Source organism: Bombina bombina, chromosome 6, assembly GCF_027579735.1.
Source record: "Bombina bombina isolate aBomBom1 chromosome 6, aBomBom1.pri, whole genome shotgun sequence".
Classification (NCBI taxonomy): domain Eukaryota; kingdom Metazoa; phylum Chordata; class Amphibia; order Anura; family Bombinatoridae; genus Bombina; species Bombina bombina.
Window position 1 is genome coordinate 110,042,803 of NC_069504.1, and position 18,277 is coordinate 110,061,079.

Below are 18,277 nucleotides of genomic sequence, written 5' to 3' on the forward strand. Positions count from 1 at the left end.
CTTCAAAGACATGGCTGGAGGATCAATTTACAAAGGAGTTTCTTGATTCCTTAGACAAAGGTCACCTTTTTAGGTTTCCAGATAAGATTTAGTGTCTCTGATTCTTTCTCTGACAGACTAGAGATGTATGAAGTTAATTTTAGTTTGTCTAAACCTTCAGTCTCTATTATTCCCTTCAGTGGCTATGTGCATGGAAGTTTTAGATCTCATGACTGCATCATCGGGTGTGATCCTCTTTGCTCGTTTTCGTTTGAGGCCTTTATAGCTTTGCATGTTGCACCAAAGGTGCAGGAATTATTTTCAGATATCACAAATGATATACTTAAATCCCAATACTCTATTCTCTCTGATTTGGTGGTTGGACTATGACGTTATTGTTCAGGGGACCTAATTTGTTCGTCCTATCTGGACTGTATTCTCAACAGATGCAAGTTTTTCAGGTTGGGGAGCTGTCTGAGAGTCTCTGACAGCACAAGGGATTTGGAAACCTCAAGAGGCGAGGTTACCAATCAATATTTTAGAACCCTGTGCTATTTTCAGGGCTCTTCAGGTGTGGCCTCTATTACAGAGAGAACTTTTACATTTGTTTTCAAACGGACAATATCACAACAGTGGCATATGTCAATCATCAAGGAGGGACTCGCAGTCCTTCAGTTATGAAGGAAGTATCTTGGATACTTTCTTGGGCGGAATCCAACTCTTGTCTAATTTCTGCGAATTATATCCCAGCTGTAGACAATTGGGAAGTGGATTATTTCAGCCATATGACTTTATATCTGGAGGAGTGGTCTCTCCATCCAGATGTGTATTTTTTTCATCTTGTACAGATGTGGGGTCTTCCAGAAATAGATCTGATAGCCTCTCGTCTAAACAAGAAGCTTTCCAGATCTAGGGATCCTCAAGCGGAGATGGTGGATGCCTTAGCAGTTCCTTGGTTTTTACCAACCTGCTTATATTTTTCCGCTTCTGGTTCTTCTTTCAAACGTAATCTTCAAGATCATAATGGTTCAATCTCATGTGTTTCTGATATCACCAGCATGGTCTCACAGGTTTTGATATACGGATCTTGTCCGGATTTCCTGTTGCCAGTCTTGGCCACTTCCTTTAAGGCCAGACCTTCTGTCTCTAGGGCTGTTTTTTCCATCAAGATCTCAAATCTCTACATTTGAAGGCATGAAAATTTAATGCTTACTACTTAGTCATAGAGGTTTCTCTGACTCAGTGATTAGCACTATGGTACAGGCTCGTAAGTCTGTTTCAAGAAACATTTTTTTTATCGGGTTTGGAAAACCTATATTTCATGGTGTTTCACTCATAATTATTCTTGGCATTCTTTCAGAGTTCCTAGGATTTTACAGTTTCTTCCGGATGTTTTGGAGAAGGGTTTATCTGCAAATACTTTGAAGGATGCATTTCTGCTCTTTGTCTTATTTCATAGAAAGATTGCTAACTTCCTGATATTCACGGTTTTGTTCAGGTTTTGATTCGTATCAAACCTGTTATTTATTACATTTCTCCTCCTTGGAGATTCAACTTAGTTTTGAAGTTTTTTTTAGGCTCCTCCTTTTGAGCCTATGCATTCTCTGATTATTAATTACTTTCTTGGAAAGTGTTATTTCTTTTGGCTATCTCTTCTGTTAGAAGAGTTTCTGAATTGTCTGCTCTCTTTTGTGAGTTTCTTTATCTGATTTTCCATCAAGATAAAGCTGTTTTGCTGACTTTATTTAAATTTTTGCCTAAAGTTGTGAATTCTAACAAATTCAATAAGGAATTTGTTGTTCCTTCTTTGTGTCCTAATTCTAAGAATACTCTTGTAGGGTTTTCTCATTCTTTGGATGTGGTAAGAGCTTTGAAATATTATGTTGAGGCTATTTAAGATTTCAGAAGACTTCTAGTCTATTTGTTATTTCTTCTGGCTCCAGGAAGGTCAGAAAGCCTCTGCTATTTGTATTTTGATTGAAACTTTTGTTTCACAAAGCTTATTTGAAGGCGGGGCAGTCTCTGCCTTAGACAACTACAGCTCATTTTACTAAATCGGTTGCCTCTTCTTGGGTTGTCAAGAATGAAGCTTCAGTTGATTAATTTTGCAAAACAGTAATTTGGTTTTCCTTTGCATACTTTTTCTTAATGTTATCATTTTGTTGTGTCTGCTTTTTCAGAAGCAGCCTTTGGTAGAAAGGTTCTTCAGGCACTTATCTCAGTTTGATTCTAGTGCCTTTTTGATTTTTTTTTTTTTTAATTTTTTAAGAAAACGTATTTATATTTTGGATTTAATTTCTCAGCGGATTTAGCTGTTGTAATTTTATCCCTCCCTCTCTAGTGACTTGTGGATTTCCATATCTTGGGTATTATATCCCATACGTCACTAGCTCATGGACTCTTGCCACTTACACGAAAGAAAACACAATTTATGTAAGAACTTACCTGATAAATTCATTTCTTTTATAGTGGCAAGAGTCCATGAGACCCAACCTATTTTTGGTGGTTTATGATTTTATTTTTGTATAAAGCACTTTATTTTTTCCAGTTCTGTTTTTTACTCCTTCTTTTACACCTCACTTCTTGGCTAAACGTTAAACTAAGGTATGAGTGAGGTGGGAGGGGTATCTATAGGCATTTTGAGGTTTGGGAAAATTTACCCCCCTTCTGGTAGGAATGTATATCCCATACGTCACTAGCTCATGGATTCTTGCCACTATGAAAGAAATTAATTTATCGGGTAAGTTCTTGCATAAATTATGATATATACACTTTAAATCACTTTAGCAAGCCCCATAAAGGAACTGCTAGAAAACGGAGTAAGCAAACATGAACTGCAAACAGAGTATTGTAAAAGCTCCGTTATCTGACAGCTACAGCGTCAGCCTTAACAGAATTTCTGTGTTCTTCTGACACTGTTAATTAACGGAGCGCTCTCCCAGATAGAGTAGAAAGTTTCTGATTGGGCAGTCAAATTAAATGCTGGGTGTTTTAGAGTGACGGCAAAAGGGACTATTTCTGCTCTAAAATGTAAGTAAAAATTTGTTTTTTTTTAAAAATAATGATGCCCTTCAAAACAATTGGATATGTAGAATATTTAGGTAATAGAACCATGCTGCTTTATTATGTACCTTTTTTAAGGATATTGTTTATATCATAACAATAACGCAAATAATAAGACACTAATGAGACAACTTTCCCACAGTGATAACATTCAACAACATCTTATGACAAACGATGTCCCAGAAGCAGCCAGCACCTTAGTGTCTATGGCTGAGTTGGCCATTAAACTTCAAGACTCTTCCTGTAGCCATTTGCTGAATTTTATAAAGTCTACTGTTCAATTCTGGCACAAAATTCTAAAAGATAAATTAACAAGGTGAGTGGGAATCATTGTTTGACTATACAGAATTGCTACTGCATACTTGACTGACATTGAATATGTGTTTGCTTTTGCTCTAGTGACTTTGAAGAAGTTTTAAACCAACTGCACTGGCCATTCATTGGCCCCCCACATTTACAGCTCACTGGATTGTCTTCGTCAACCAGCCAATCAGAAGTTTACGCTAACCTGGAATTATTATTTACACAACTTCTTAAACTACAAACTTCGTATCCTTTGCAATTTTGATGGAAAGTTAAAGGGTGGTCTGATGAGTACCTCCGAATATAGTGAAGGCTTTAATACATTTTGAACTGGTGTATTTTCTTATAAAATGGAATACTAGAACAAAAAAAATCAAATTGAGTAGAAGATTTATTTTACAAAAGGATTATTTGAGAAGTAATAGGGATATAGACAAGCATAGTGTGCAAGAATATGTGGACTACACTAAAGTTATTCTGAGAATTTTGTATTATTAAGCTTCTTAGATAGAGCAAATAACTATCTTTATGTAAGCATATGAATATATAAAAGGATAAGAACAAAGCCCACAGGGATTTATAAAATATATTTATTTAAAGGAGAAGTACGACACCTGACTCTTGTACACGTGACAGAAGAGTTGTATCATTTAAAGGGACAAGTTACCCATATGCTAAATCAATTAAAAGAAGACTAGAAATTATCACTATAAAAAAAGGATGATATTTTAATTAAAAATTTCTTTAGCTCAGAAATGCTCTGTGAGCAGTTATCTATCAGTTACTTTTTACAGTCATCTGCATGGTGAAAACAAACCCCTAATCAACATCATCAGTGGTGAGTTCACACTTTGCTTTAATGTATAATGTTGCAAGATTTCATAGTAAAATAATGTGACTGTGCTTGCACATGCCAGATGCACGCACCAACGTAAGTCCCGGGACAAGTAGCCTGATTGGCTGCTTAAAGTTCCTTTACAATGGATGTGACCACTGTGGAAATTCTGAAGTAAAATATCTTCCATTTTTACATAGAGATTATCATGTGATATTTTCTAGTCATCTTTTTACAGTTGTGCTGCATCACTTTAAAATAAATTAGCATATGGGCAACATGTCCCTTTAAGTTAAAAGAAACAAGCACTATTTTTCATCTTAAACTTACAATGTAAATTAAAGTGTTCAATTCCTCTATGTCTCTGTATCCAATGAACTGCAGTGCTGTCCGCTTTCTAGCATACAAATCAGCAATTCACTTTATTTTATGGTCTTTACTTGAATGACTGAAATTAGTGCTATTTGTTAATTATGGTTACATCGTTTATGACTGGGTCTCTTATTGCATTAAATAATCTTTGTATTAAAGTGAAGGTCAATTTCGATGAATTAATAATCCTATTAAAAACAAAGGGCACTTTAATTCATCGAAATTGACATTTCACTCATTTTCTTCAAAAACTTACCTTTTAATCCTGACAGCCACTCCAGCGATTTCCCCTTGCCGTCGGAAGGTAAAACTTTGTCAAACAGCTAATGCGTGGTTCACTAATTTCACGGAATCGCTATTTTCTAAGAACACCGGCCCCACTTTTACAGGAACGGGGGGGGGGGGTAATTTTTGGCTGGTTTGCCCCTCTTTCGGCTGAAATGGGATTGGCCCATTTTCGGCCAAAAATTTCAGCGCATCCCTAGTCCCTTGCTCTAGTACGCAACGAGGTGCAACTTGCAAATGAAATATCAGATTGATCAATTTAATGGCACTGAGAAAAAAGAACGTTTGTGAGATATTGAGGCAGCGTCTGTAAGAAATGAAATAGATACAGGAATAGCCATCAGAAGGGGTGTGGTATACAGGAGAAGCAATACAGACTATTAAATTTATGCCTATGTGTGAGTAGCATATTAAACATTTTCCTTAATATCTACACTAAGAGATGAATTAATTTCGAAACCTAAACAGATGCCAGAGAAATATTCCCTGCCAGTGTCGGCACCCATCATTCTTCCCTTGCAGATTATGCTATTGCCGCTCCAGAAGAGGTTCCGCTATCATTTTACAGGCAACAGACAGACAAATGTTTTAAGTAAGGTAAAAAAAATATTTTCTTTCTAAAAATACAAGCTGGACTATTGAATTAATCACACACTCCTTGATTGCAGTTTTTATATAGCGCCATATATTTCTCCAGGCACGTGAATGCTTCTTAGCCTACTTTATGTATTTTCAACAAAGGATACCAAGGAGAACAAAGTAAATTTGATAATCAAAGTATATTGAAAAGGTAATTAAAATTGTATGCTCTATTTGAATAATGAATTTTACCTTTCATGTCCCTTAACCTTTTAACGCCATTAGGACGTTGTATTTCGTCTGAATTTTGCTGGGCTTTAGCGCCGAAGGACGAAATACAACGTCCTAACTGCTTGGCTTTCCTGAAGCCCCTGGTGCTTCCCTGATGGGATCGTGGTCTGGAGGGCGTGCCTAACATCATAGGGACGCCCCCCTGACACGATCCCATCATTGAAATCTCGTGATCACATGCACCATCGTGAGATTTCAATTTGTTTACATCGGAACAGTTGTTCCGATGTAGACTCGTTGACCCCGGCACAAAAGGGTTAATAACTGACGCTCTTCTAATCTTTACAAGCAAAACATTAGACATTTTCACAACTTTCCTGGGTGTTTACCAGCATCATTTTGTACCTGATGTTTCCTTCTACATGAGAGGAAGCCATGAAACACAACATTTTTATTTTGTGATTTAGCTAGAGCATACCATTTAAAAAAAAGTTTCCAATTTTCTTCTATTATCAAATTCTCATGTTATTCTTTGTTGAAGAGATATCTAGATAGGTAGCGTGCACATGCTTGGAGCACTACATGACAGGAAATAGTGCTGCCATCTGGTGCCCTTTCTAATGTAGAACATTCTTGCAAAACTGCTGCCTTATAGTGCTGCAGGCATGTGCACGCTTCTTTGCTTTCTTTACTGCTTTTCAACAAAGGATACCAAGAAAAGGAAGAACCTTTGATAATAGAAGTAAATTGGAAAGTTGTTGAAAATTGTATGCGCTGTGTGAATCATTAAAGAAACATTTGGGGGTTCATGTCCCTTTAATATAATTGGCACATCCCTAAGTATTCTAGAGCAGATATCTCTCAAAAGATTGCATATGTAACCCAGACTCCTTAAAGGGACAGTCTAGTCAAAATTAAAGTATGGTATCTTTTATTGAAGAGTAAAACTAGGTAGGCTCATAAGAGCTCAGGAGTGTGCACGTGTCTTTAGTACTCTATAACATCAGTGTTTTGCAACATTATATAACAAAGCTACAAATAATCTTAGAAAACACTGCTGCATAGAGTACTAAAGACACGTGCACACTCCTGAGCTATTATAAGCCTGCCTAGTTTTACTCTTTAATAAACGATACCAAGAGAACAAAGCAAATTTGATAACAGAAGTACATTGGAAAGTTGTTTAAAATTCCATGTTCTATTTGAATCATGAAAGTTTAATTTTGACTTTACTGTCCCTTTTAAACTATCATGATTCAGATAGGGCATGCAATTTTAAACAACTTTCCATTTTACTTTATCATAAAATGTGCTTTGTTCTCTTGGTATTCTTTGTTGAAAGCTAAACCAAGGTTGGCTCATATGCAAATTTGTATGCTCTTAATCTCTTATCTCAGTGCATTTTGACCATTTTTCACAGCTAGACAGTGCTAGCTCATTTGTGCCATATAGATAACATTGTCCCCACTCCCGTGGAGTTATTTATGAGTCAGCACTGATTGGCTTAAACACAAGTCTGTCAAAAGAACTGAAATAAGTGGGCAGTCTGCAGAGGCTTAAATACAAGGAAATCACAGAGGTAAAAAGTGTATTAATATTCTGGGGAATGGGTATTAAAGAGATTATCATAACAATTCTGGAGTAGACTGTCCCTTTAAATAAGTTGCACTGTATTTTTAATGTCTCACAACAAAACAGAATTGTGTATGCATGTGTGTGTATAAACTTATATCTATTAGAACAAGTATACAACATAATGGAAATCAAAATTCCTTGTCGCAAAAAAAATAATAAATTCTGAGCGCAGGAAACTGCTATATTTACTTGATCTATGGCTGCATATATTTGATATAAAATGTGACATGTTTTTATTATTTTATTTAGCCAGAGTGGTACCTTACTCAAATACTTATGTGGATTGGAAACCACACAAAGTTTTTAAATGAGAAGATCCAGCCCATTCTGAACAAAGCAGGTTCACCTGTGAACGCATTGGTAAGTTGTGACTATAATATGTAGGGAGGTGTGTTGCTGTTTGCATTTATGTTCCTAATGGGAGGGCATCTGCGGTTTACTGACATTCTATTAACCATTTGAGTGCTAAGCACTTTCCCACCTGGGTGCTAATATTTTCTAAGGTTTTATTAATTTATTTAATTTTTGAAAAAAACATTTTTTAATTTTTTTTTTATTGTTTTTACAGACCCCCTTACACTGTTGGAAAGGTTAGGCGATTCCCTTTCCAACAGTGGGTCTTGGGGGTCTGTAGCTGCTTAGAGTCCTGAGATACAGGCTTCTAAGCAGCATGCCCCCTCCTCCTATACTTAACATTGTTAAGTATAAATAAAGTTGCACGGTGACGTCATCACGTAATTGCGCGTGACGTCACCGTGCATCACGTAGGAGGGGTAGGAGCTATTAGGAGCCCCCAGATCTCCCTCAAAGTGGGAGAGTGCTCATGACAGCTCTGAGCCGTCATGAGCACCAAAGTGAGAAACTCTGTGACGGCTCAGAGCCGTCATTAGCATTCAAAGGGTTAAAATGCTGCTGACAAGAGATATTACCTCAATGGGTTAAGGGTATTCAAATTAAAGGGATAGTAAACCCAAATATTTTTTTTCATGATTCAGATAGAGCATGCAACTTTCTAATTATCTCCTATTATCAATTTTCTTTGCGCTCTTGGTATCTTTGTTTGAAAAGGCATGAATGAAAGCTTTGGAGCCGCCTATTTTTTGTTTAGTACCCTGGATAGGGATTGGTGGCTAGATTTAGCCATCCAATAAGCAAGCGCAACCCAGGTTTTGAACCAAAAATGGGCCGGCTTCAAAGCTTTTATTCCTGCTTTTTCAAATAAAGATACCAAGAGAACAAAGAAAAATTGATAATAGGAGTAAATTAGGAAGTTGCTTAAAATTACATACTCAAACTGAATCATGAAAGAAAAAATGTGGGTTTAGTATCCCTTTAAGACGCTCTGTACATAAATCAGCAACTTTAAAGTGAAGGTAAAGTTTTAGAAATCTGTACACACTAATGAGTTAGTCATATTCTAAATAACTCAGTCGCTAACTCCCCCCCCAAAGATATATATATATATATATATATATATATACTAGTTGTGGGTTCCAAGCACTCACTGTTAGTGGTATTGCCTGGGTGCACTCTATGGTAGGTAGGTAGAAACTTCTCAAAAGAAGAGGCACTCACAGGTCTTAATTAGCAAAAAAAGTTTTATTAGTTCATAGGTTCAGTCAACGTTTCGGTCCTCGCAGGGACCTTTGTCAAGACCACTGTTAATTTCGTCGACTAAAACTTGACTAAAATGAGCACAAAACTAAAGAAATTCTGATGACTAAAATACGACTAAAACTAAAATGGCATTTTAGTCAAAAGACTATGACTAAAACTAAATCAAAATGGCATTTTAGTCAAAAGACTATGACTAAAACTAAATCAAAATTTGCTGTCAAAATTAACAGTTTCTAAATCTGTGTCTATACTGCATGTTTAAACCTTAATACAATTAATAATATTAGGTGTTATGTTTATTCCTGGAGTATATAATGAGTTTGGAAATTATAGAGAAATGCATAAATAATACATTACACTTTAACTAAACCCCTTAGATTTTAGTCAAATAAAATCTACTGGAGATTTAGTCGACTAATATCAACTGAAGAGTTAGTCGACTAAAATTAGACTAAAACTAAAACAATTCAGATGACTAAAATACGACTAAAACTAAAATGGCATTTTAGTCAAAAGACTAAAACTAAGACTAAATTGAAATTTGCCGTCAAAATTAACACTGGTCAAGACTCAGAAATCCACAGTGTCAAGCCGTAAGCAGTGATATATATATATAAAAATAAATTACTTTTATTTTTCCCTACCATTTCGTCCCTGTCTCCTCCCAACAGCCATTTCCTTGTTTTAGAGACAATGACGTATAGAGCGGTCCCACCCGCTAATGGCCAGCATTTCAATAGGCTGAAAATAAAATAAAATGTGACCATAGGAAAAATTTTTAAAAATTACGGGTTGAATTTGACGATCTAAAAATTGTGAGTAAAAATGCTAATAACTATCTTTATAATTAGAATTTCAAAAAGTGATGAATGAAACTCATATTCAATTTGGGGGACAAGTGCTTAGTATATTGTGAGATATAGCTAACTTTACCTTCACTTTAATGCTTGGTCTTCCTGTGCTGTGAATACTTTTTAAGGTAAATGAGATTTTAGTATGATTTCTGATACATGATTATTGAACAAAAAAAAGAAATGTGGAACTCGCCAGATGTTCTGTCTTTTAAGCTATCTGGAATTATAATAAACTTTAGGGCAGTTTAATCTTCCCTAGAAGCGTCTGCTGTACATAACATTTCCCTAGAAATGTTATATTTTTAAAGTAATAGTTTGTACTCCCATGGAAAAAAAAAACGTTTTCATTTCTTGGGTATAATAATTTTAGTTCTCAATATTTTTTTTAAATAACATAGTTTAGTGCAATTTTCGGCTTAAACTGATTTTATGGTGAGACGATACACCACCGTACAGGCATTGTGAATGGAATTTTTCCTGTTATTTTCTACTGTTCGTGTGGAAAAAAAACCCATTATGATACAAATTTTAATCATTATATCTTTGGATCTTCTAAGCAAATGTTTACAAACTAAAGGTTAAAAAACACTACCCGTAACAGCTATCTTTCAAAGACAAAGTTCATGAAGATTGGTTCAGTAGTTTTGGCTATAGCATTGACTAAAAAATTATCCTAATTTTTTTTAATGTCAACAATTTCAGTGGCCTCTGACCTATTGTAATTTGAGCCATTCAAGAAGACAGATAATTTATATTGGTAATTAAGATAGAATACCTGAGCAAACTTATAGTTGTGCAACACAATAGCTGCAATAAAGGTAATTGGAACCCAATGCGATGTACATTATATGGACACTGTAGAAATCGGCAATCATGGAGACTTTATAGTAAAGCTACTGTAGTTTAGTATAAAATACTGTGAGTCTGCCCTTTTTTGGAAGATCTCCAAAACTATGATAATTTGAATGAAAAGGTAAACTACACCCCACAAATGGGAGTCTTGATTTTGTCTATAACAGTAGATTAACATTAATATTAAGCCAACAAAATCTCTGTATTGTCTTATGTTTAAAATATTCAGGTATGTGATCATGTACATAAAGCTGAATTGTTTTCCTAATGGTGTTGTGCAGCTGGAATTCACCCGGGGACTGGTCATGCTTGTTTTAGAGAAGCTGTCTATGGATATCTCTTTTCTGCTGTATGATGATGTCCTCTTTTGTCATCTTGTGGATGAAGTGCTTACGTTTCAGCGAGAGCTCCAGCTGACTCATGGTTATCTCAGCAACCTTCCAAACTGCATGCACATTCTGTCAGAGGAGACCTGCTTTCAAAGATGGCTGATGGTGGAAAGAAAACGTAAGCGGTATTTTATTACCCATATCATTCTACTGGCAGAGCGTGCAGTGATATCAGTTCACAGTACTGAGTTTAACTTCTTCGTTTTAACTATTAGTGTTTTATGTTTTAAAGGCATAAAAGTGCAAAAAGTATGAAAGAGAGAAAATTATCTAATGTGTTAAAGCAGGGAACAGCAAACACAGGAGACAGGGAGCCAGTGGCTCCTTTAAATTTACCCCTGGCTCTTAACTTTTTTGCTTACTCTCCATATATCTATATACAAATACCAGTGTCTGGCTCCTAAATATTCTTAAAGGACCAGTAAACACAGCAGATTTGCATAATCAACAAATGCAAGATAACAAGACAATACAATAGCATTTACTCTGAATTTCAAATGAGTAGTAGATTCTTTTTTAACACATTTCAAAGTTATGTATTTTTCCACTCCCCCTGTACCATGTGATAGTAATCAGCCAATCACAAATGCATATACGTATAGTCTGAGTTCTTGCGCATGCTCAGTAGGAGCTGGTGACTCAAAAAAAGTGTAAATATAAAAGACTGTGCACATTATTTTTAATGGAAGTAAATTTGAAAGTTGTTTAAAATTACATGCTGTATCTGAATAATGAAAATTTAATTTAACCTGAGTGTCCCTTTAATGCAGTAACACATATTTTGCAGGTCTCAAATGACTAATTACTGTATAGTCTGCTGCAGCATGAACAGTATACATCTGGCAAGTACTGTATATTAAATAGTTCCCACAACCAAAAGGGAACATTTATGTATCATTTTAATCTAAAATGTTCCCTTCTCCCAGAGAATAGACCTTGATCTCAACCAAGTTAAACGCCACGAACACTATGACTTGGTTACCCCACCTGTTTGAATGGAGGGATAAATAACCTTTCTTGTAACATGGTCATTATTGTATTTTATAAATAACAACTGAATTTAAACTCCTTGAACTGATTTGTGTGTTTTTTTTAGTGGCTCTTGAAAAAATGGATTCAATGCTTTCATCAGAGGCTGCCTGGACCTCTCAGTACAAAGATATCTCAGATGTGGATGAAATGAAAGTCCCAGACTGTGCAGAGACATTCATGACTCTATTGCTTGTTATCACAGGTAAATAAGATTAGATGTGCTTTACATTCACTGGACAAAGTCCGATTATACATTTATGATAAAGTAGTCTATTACATGTGGATTATAACGATTTTCCATATAGCTCTCATCCTTTGTACCAGAGCTGACAAAATGTTAATTTTATGCCCAAAACACATAGCTTTAGTCTTAGGTCCCTTTGTGGGTTCGGGGGGTCCATATGCTGATATTTCAGTGTTGAGAGTGTTAAAAGCATATGTCATCATCATGGCCAATAGACCAACATAACATGCTCTTGTAATAATAAAGATGGGTGTGATACTATTCATTTAGCTTTAGTTGATATTCTTCTGTATATTCTTTATGGGTTTTTGTCTGCCACTTAACCTGAAAGGTTTGTCCTGAGAAATGTAATTGGTGAAATGGAGGTTAACAAATGCAGAGGCCTCCGTTTCTATTCTGTTACTTCAGTTACTGGATGACATTTCAGATAACATTTAAACTTCTGAAAGTCCGACAGAGAGATCCAGGGAGTTATGCAGATGCAAGGCAGGTGTAGACTATTTATAAAACAAGAGCTAAGCTATTAAGGACACAGTTTTATAAAGGATTATGTTATTTGGCCCAATATATCGACTTTGCTCCTGGACAGTGATAATGAGGTCTGAATTTAGCTTCTTTAATAATAAGAAACTAAGTTAATCAAATATTTTTAAAGACCTTTATGAAAGCAAAGGTCTACAGCCAATGAGAAGGTTAAACATGAAAGCTAATTGGTTCAGTAATGATGATGGCTGTTTAATGTGTGTATAGTTGTTTTCACTTAAAGGTACATGAAACCCAACATTTTTCTTTCATGATTCAGATAGAGAATACAATTTTAAACAACTTTCTAATTTACTTCTATTATTTAATCTGTTTCATTCTCTTGGTATAATTTGTTGAAGGAGCAGCAATGCACTACTAGTTTCTAACTGAACACATGGGTGAGCCAATCACAATCAATATATATTTACAGCCACCAATCAATTGCTAGAACCTAGTTTCTCTGCTGCTCATGAACTTGCCTTGATAAACCTTTCAGCAAATGATAACAAGAGAAGGAAGCAAATTAAATAATAGAAGTGAATTGGAAAGTTGTTTAAAATTGTATTCTCTATCTGAATCATGAAATAATTTTTTTAGGTTTCATGTCCCTTTAAAGGGACAGTCTACTCCAAAATATTTAAACAGATATTTAACTCCTTTACTACCCATTCCCAAGATTTAAAAAACCAACATTGTTTTATTAATATACTTTTATAACATTTAAACCTCTAAATTTCTGCCTGTCTCTAAGCCACTACAGACAGCAAGACATTGCTAGTTCATGTGTGCTATATAGATAACATTGTGCTCACTCTCGTGGAGTTATTCACAAGTTAGTCATGAGTCAGCACTCTGGCTAAAATGCAAGTGTGTAAATAGCACTGAGATAAGGGGGCAGTCTGCAGAGGCTTAGATATGTGGTAATCACAGAGGTAAAAAGTATATTAATATAACTGGTTGGTTGTGCAAAACTGAGGAATGGGTAATAAAGGGATTATCTATCTTTTTAAACAATAACATTTTTGGATGAGACTGTCCTGACCTATGTGCAATTAACAGCAGGATTCTTATGTTGTTTAATAGCCTAAAAGTACAATGTGAGCAGCAATATTTAATGAATTAAACTGTGTGTAGAATTAACACAATTGTTTCCCAAACAGCCAAGATATACCATATAGACCAAATGGGTTCTCAAGTAGTCATGCTTGCTGGATTAGAAAAGTACAAACATTACGTGAAAAGCTGTTTGAGAAGTAAATACTTATGGATTGGTACATGACCATCAAATTGTCCCCATGCAAGGTATAGATAGTATTAAAGGGACATTAAACCCAAAAATGTTCTTTCATATTTCAGACAGAGAATACAATTTTAAACAACATTCCAATTTACTTCTATTATTTAATTTGCTTCATTCTTTAGATATCCTTAGTTAAAGAAATAGCAATGCCTACGGGTGAGCCAATCACATGAGGCATCTATGTGCAGCCACCAATCAGAAGCTACTGAGCCTATCTAGATATGCTTTTCAGCAAAGAATATCAAGAGGATGAAGCAAATTAGATAAGAGAAGTAAATTAGAAAGTTGTTTAAAATAGTATTCTCTATCTGAATCATGAAAGAAAAAATGTGGGTTTAATGTGCCAGGAATATTCTTAAAAAGCTGTTCAAGTGGGTTATCTGTAAGATCCTGCACTGGAACCCTTTAAATTTGGAATCCACCAGATCTTTTTGAATAAGATTATGATTTTGAGACCCAAAACACTGTTTGAAAATAAAAATATTTGGCTTCTTGCAAGCTCAGAAAAAATAATCGCCTTTTTTCTACACACAGACGTCATCAACACAAATAATATTATTTCAGGTTGAGGAGTCATAATATAGGTTTAACCTTCATATATAATATTTTGTAAGGAAAGTGTCTTCTGTTTTTTGCCCCTTTTCAGATCGGTATAAGAATCTCCCAACAGCTGCTAGAAAGCTAAAATTCCTGGAGCTACAGAAGGACTTAGTTGATGATTTCAGGATCCGGTTGACACAAGTAATGAAGGAAGAGAGCAGAGCGCCACTGGGCTTCCGGTACTGCGCCATCCTCAATGCAGTCAATTACATCGCGACTGTGCTTGGTGACTGGGCTGACAACGTCGTAAGTCAATTTATTCTGCTGAAAAACTTAAAGGGATATGAAACCAAGCAATATTCTTTTGTGATTCAGACAGACCATAACATTTTAAAAAAGATTCTAATTTAATTTTATTATCAAATTTGCTTCATTCCCATGTAATTCTTTGTTGAAGAGATACTTAGGTAGGCATCTGGAGCACTACTTGGCAGGAAATAGTTATGCCATTGCAAATGGATAACATTCTTGCAAAACTGCTGCCATATAGTGCTCTAGAAATGGGTCAGCTCCTAAGTATATGTCCCTGCTTTTCAACAAAATATACCAATAGAACAAAGATAAATTGATAATGGGAGTAAATTAGAAAGTTGCCTAAAATTGCATGCTTTATCTGAATCATGAAAGAAAACAATTGAGTTTCATATCCCTTTAAGCTTCAATAAAGTTCTCACTTTATGCTTGAACATATTTCTTATATTCACTTTTTTATTAATTATATTTGACTCATACTTGATTAAAAGTCAGGGTTGTAACACTTCAGTTTATACTTGGAGTTTTTTTTCTTAGCAAGATAGATTCAAAGCTAATGATTTATTTTTTTTAAATGCAAAAATAAATATTTTCTTCTACAAAATGTAAACATTTGAACCCACACATTCTAATTGTCTTCCTTTATGCAGTTTTTCCTACAGCTTCAACAAGCTGCACTGGATGTTTGTACAGACATCAACTCAAGCAGTAAGCTGCAGCTTGGGCTGTTGGCTTCTATGGAAATCTCTGTTTTTGATGACCTGATAAACCTTCTAGAACGTCTGAAAAATGACATGTTATCCCGACAGGTAGAATATGTCTTTAAGGAGGTGAAAGAAGCAGCGAGGATGTACAGGAAAGAAAGGTACATGATGGGAATGTGTACAAACATTGTGACGTTGTGCTAAAATCAGCTCCAGAAAAGCAATGCACTACTGTGAGCTAGCTGAACATATGAGCCAACAGCAAGAAGAATATGCGTGTAGCCAACAATCAGCTGCTAGCGCCCTGTAGTGCATTGCTGCTTCTGTGCATACCTAGGTATGCTTTTCAAAAAAGTGTACCAAGAGAATGAAGTAAATTTAATAATTGAAGTAAAATTGAAAATATTGTAAAATTGAACACTTTATCTGAACCATGAATCTTTTAATGCGATTGTCATGGTCCTTTAACTGCTTTGTTGTCCGACAAACCCTTTCTGGAAGCCACACCCTTAAAGGGACAGAAGACACCTTGAGATTTTTATATAAAATGTTTAGTCTTGCATAATGATACATTTTGCAATATATTATTACAATATCAGTATTTATTTTACCCCTTTTAAAGTACTTTTGTTCTGAAAACTCAGTAGATTCTAATTTTTAGAACTTGAAATGAACCATGCTGTCTTCTCAAGTCTAACACTGCTACATATCTATCCCTAAGTAGCTTTATCAGATAACTGCTGCAAAATGATACAGTTTATGCTGTGACCTCTTGTCTGTGGACCAAAGCCCAAATTGGCTATTCCAAATAAGGCAAATGATGGTGGAAAATAACTGCAGTAAAAAGATGTTAATTTGTTGTAAAAACGTTAAGACTTGGCTGATATGTTAATCTATAGTAACACAACAAAAATGTCTTGTAATTACAAAGTGTCTACTGTCCCTTTTTAATCGTGAAACATTTTAAGACGTATTATCATTTTGTCTGATAACTAGCTGTACTTACTTTCATAAGTAAAAAGATCTGAAGCTCATTACACATGTACAATGCCATATAAATCTCTAAGAACTGAAAGGTGGATGATAATGGACAATACGTAAATCTTAACCTGTCTTGTTCACATCTTCAGGTTCTGCAGAATCTATAAGTGGTTATAAAACCTCACACCCGCATCCACTTGTGAAACACTTTTAAGTTGGGAAATTGAAGTACTTTACTTCTCTTTCTCATCTGCTGAATATTTTTTTTTTTTTTTTAATAATATTTTTATTGAGGTTTTAAGTTTGAACAATAAACATCATAAATCATATGTCCATATACAGTAGAAGCGAATGTAAAAAGACCTTACAATCCGACTAATCTAAGAGTTATACGTGCACATTTTATCTGATAACCAAAAAAAAAAACCTGGAGCCTTAGTAAGGGATATAATGTTATTAGAGTAACATAGTGAGTAGGGGACTAAATAAAATAGCCCTTTAAGTAAGGGCCCATGTGATAATTTTGTGGAAACCTTTGCATAGAGAAATGTAACTTTGACACTAATACAAGTCGGCAAACAATTAAATATTTACAACATTAGGCATGTGGAAAGACATATTAATTTGAAACCTCATTTTAAATAGGGTAGCGTAATCTCCAACACAACGCCAGGTCATTTGTGTACCTAGAAATAAAAAAAGTAGTAGTATGGTATAGGGGATGGTCTTAATCGATACATATAAGCACTCTGAAACCACTTATAAGGATCCTTAGCAGCTGATAAAGTTAATACTATAAAGAGTCAGGAACTTGCGTTCATGTAGTATGTGAAGGGAACCCCCACTATCTCCCATCAGGTAAGTGAATAGTAGAGCTCCTAGACTCTAGTACAGACAGCTAAATGTAACATGTACTTGAGATGCATAGGATACATAGTAAATTATGTACTTATAGGTAAATACATATATAAGGCTAGTGGTTATAGAGGGAGTAGGAGAACATAGATTGTATATGTAGAGGATAGTAGGGTAAATACATTTCTAGGGGCTTATAAACGTGGCTACTTAAAATGGAGAATAAAATTGTGAGAACCATTAGTAAATCTGTCCCTCAATGTGGTACTATCTGAGAATAATATAAGGGTGTAGTAGAGGTGCGTGGGTAAAATATGTGGGGAAAACAGCAGGTAAGAGCCGCTCATGTGATAAGGATTTGATACAACCTGATTCTATGCGATATTTAAGTGTTTATAGAGGAGTTTAGTGGGTGTTAAAAGGGGAAGAGCTCTATTTATATATAAACATCATCTGAGGAAGGGTATGTTATAGTGCTGCTGAATATTTGTTTATGTGAAACTGGTTAAATAATTGATCAAATTGAAAAAATAAATAAAAATAACCAATTGGAGAGAGGATGAGCTCTCTTAATAGTTCAGTCATGTGGTTAAATAGTTCACACTGAAAACAATAGTAAATAAAATAAAAAAAGTAATCACTTTAGTACAGTTATAGTGTGCACATAGTGTGTGTGTATGTGTGTATGTGTATGTGTGTGTATATATATATATATATATATATATATATATATATATATATATATATATATATATATATATATATATATATATATATATATATATATATA

At 34.9% G+C, this 18,277-nt stretch overlaps 1 protein-coding gene across 3 annotated transcripts in view; it reads left to right on the forward strand.

The window, feature by feature from the left end:
- RINT1 (RAD50 interactor 1) overlaps positions 1 to 18,277 on the forward strand; it is a 65,030-nt gene that overhangs the window by 14,222 nt on the left and 32,531 nt on the right. For all 3 annotated transcript variants that reach the window (XM_053716559.1, XM_053716560.1, XM_053716558.1), the window contains exons 4-11: positions 3,185 to 3,358; positions 3,442 to 3,591; positions 5,278 to 5,434; positions 7,532 to 7,642; positions 10,887 to 11,112; positions 12,091 to 12,228; positions 14,742 to 14,941; positions 15,598 to 15,812. In XM_053716559.1, coding sequence (XP_053572534.1) covers positions 3,185 to 3,358; positions 3,442 to 3,591; positions 5,278 to 5,434; positions 7,532 to 7,642; positions 10,887 to 11,112; positions 12,091 to 12,228; positions 14,742 to 14,941; positions 15,598 to 15,812 — 1,371 coding nt within the window. The remainder of the gene's footprint in view (positions 1 to 3,184; positions 3,359 to 3,441; positions 3,592 to 5,277; positions 5,435 to 7,531; positions 7,643 to 10,886; positions 11,113 to 12,090; positions 12,229 to 14,741; positions 14,942 to 15,597; positions 15,813 to 18,277) is intronic.